Here is a 623-nt window from a genome sequence, read left to right as displayed (position 1 = left end):
CCACCGGGGACCCTGCGTCCCGGGTGAGGACATCGGGACGTCCCTGTGGTGTGGCCGCCACAAGAGTAGCTAAGACTCGGCGAGCGCTTGCTGCGGGCCCATGTGGTGCCCGCTGGACCCAGCCCGTGACCTGTGGGGGAGGCTCCCTGCTGTCCCTTGTCCCGGGTGGGAGGCGGTGCAGAGGCCGGGCGACTTTCTGTGTCACAGAGGGAGCCCCTGTGGGTCTTTCCTGGGCTGGGCTGTGTGGCCTGAAGGTTCACCTCCTCTGGGCCTCTAGGGGTCCAGGGGCATGTGACCGTCAGAGTCCGTGTCAGCCTGCGGCCCAGACGGGCCTCACCGTGCTGGGGGCGGGAGGGGAGGACGCACCGTTTCTCATCCGTCCCCTTGGAGATGGACTCCGCGCTGTGCAGAGAGAGGAGGGTGCTGCCCCTTCCCTCCTGAGGGTTCCTGCCTCCTGCCCGACAGGACTCCCGACAGGACGCCCGCCCCCAGGAAGGACCCTCCCTGGATCGCACTGGTCCAGGCAGAGCCAAAGAAGAAGCCAGCCCCTCTGCCGCCCAGCAGCAGCCCCCGGCCGCCCAGCCGGGACAGCAGGCGGGTGGAGAATGGAGGCGAAGAGGCGG

General features: G+C 69.2%; 1 protein-coding gene across 1 annotated transcript in view; it reads left to right on the top strand.

The window, feature by feature from the left end:
• The window catches only part of MICALL1 (MICAL like 1), a 24,525-nt gene that overhangs the window by 12,479 nt on the left and 11,423 nt on the right, over nt 1-623 (top strand). The window contains exon 8 of the mRNA XM_015559831.1: nt 478-619. Coding sequence (XP_015415317.1) covers nt 478-619 — 142 coding nt within the window. The remainder of the gene's footprint in view (nt 1-477; nt 620-623) is intronic.

The sequence above is a fragment of the Myotis davidii genome, unplaced genomic scaffold, assembly GCF_000327345.1.
Source record: "Myotis davidii unplaced genomic scaffold, ASM32734v1 scaffold514, whole genome shotgun sequence".
In the NCBI taxonomy this organism is placed as follows: Eukaryota; Metazoa; Chordata; class Mammalia; order Chiroptera; family Vespertilionidae; genus Myotis; species Myotis davidii.
The sequence above is the reverse complement of the archived record's forward strand: the minus strand, read 5'-3'. Positions and strand labels throughout refer to the sequence as shown.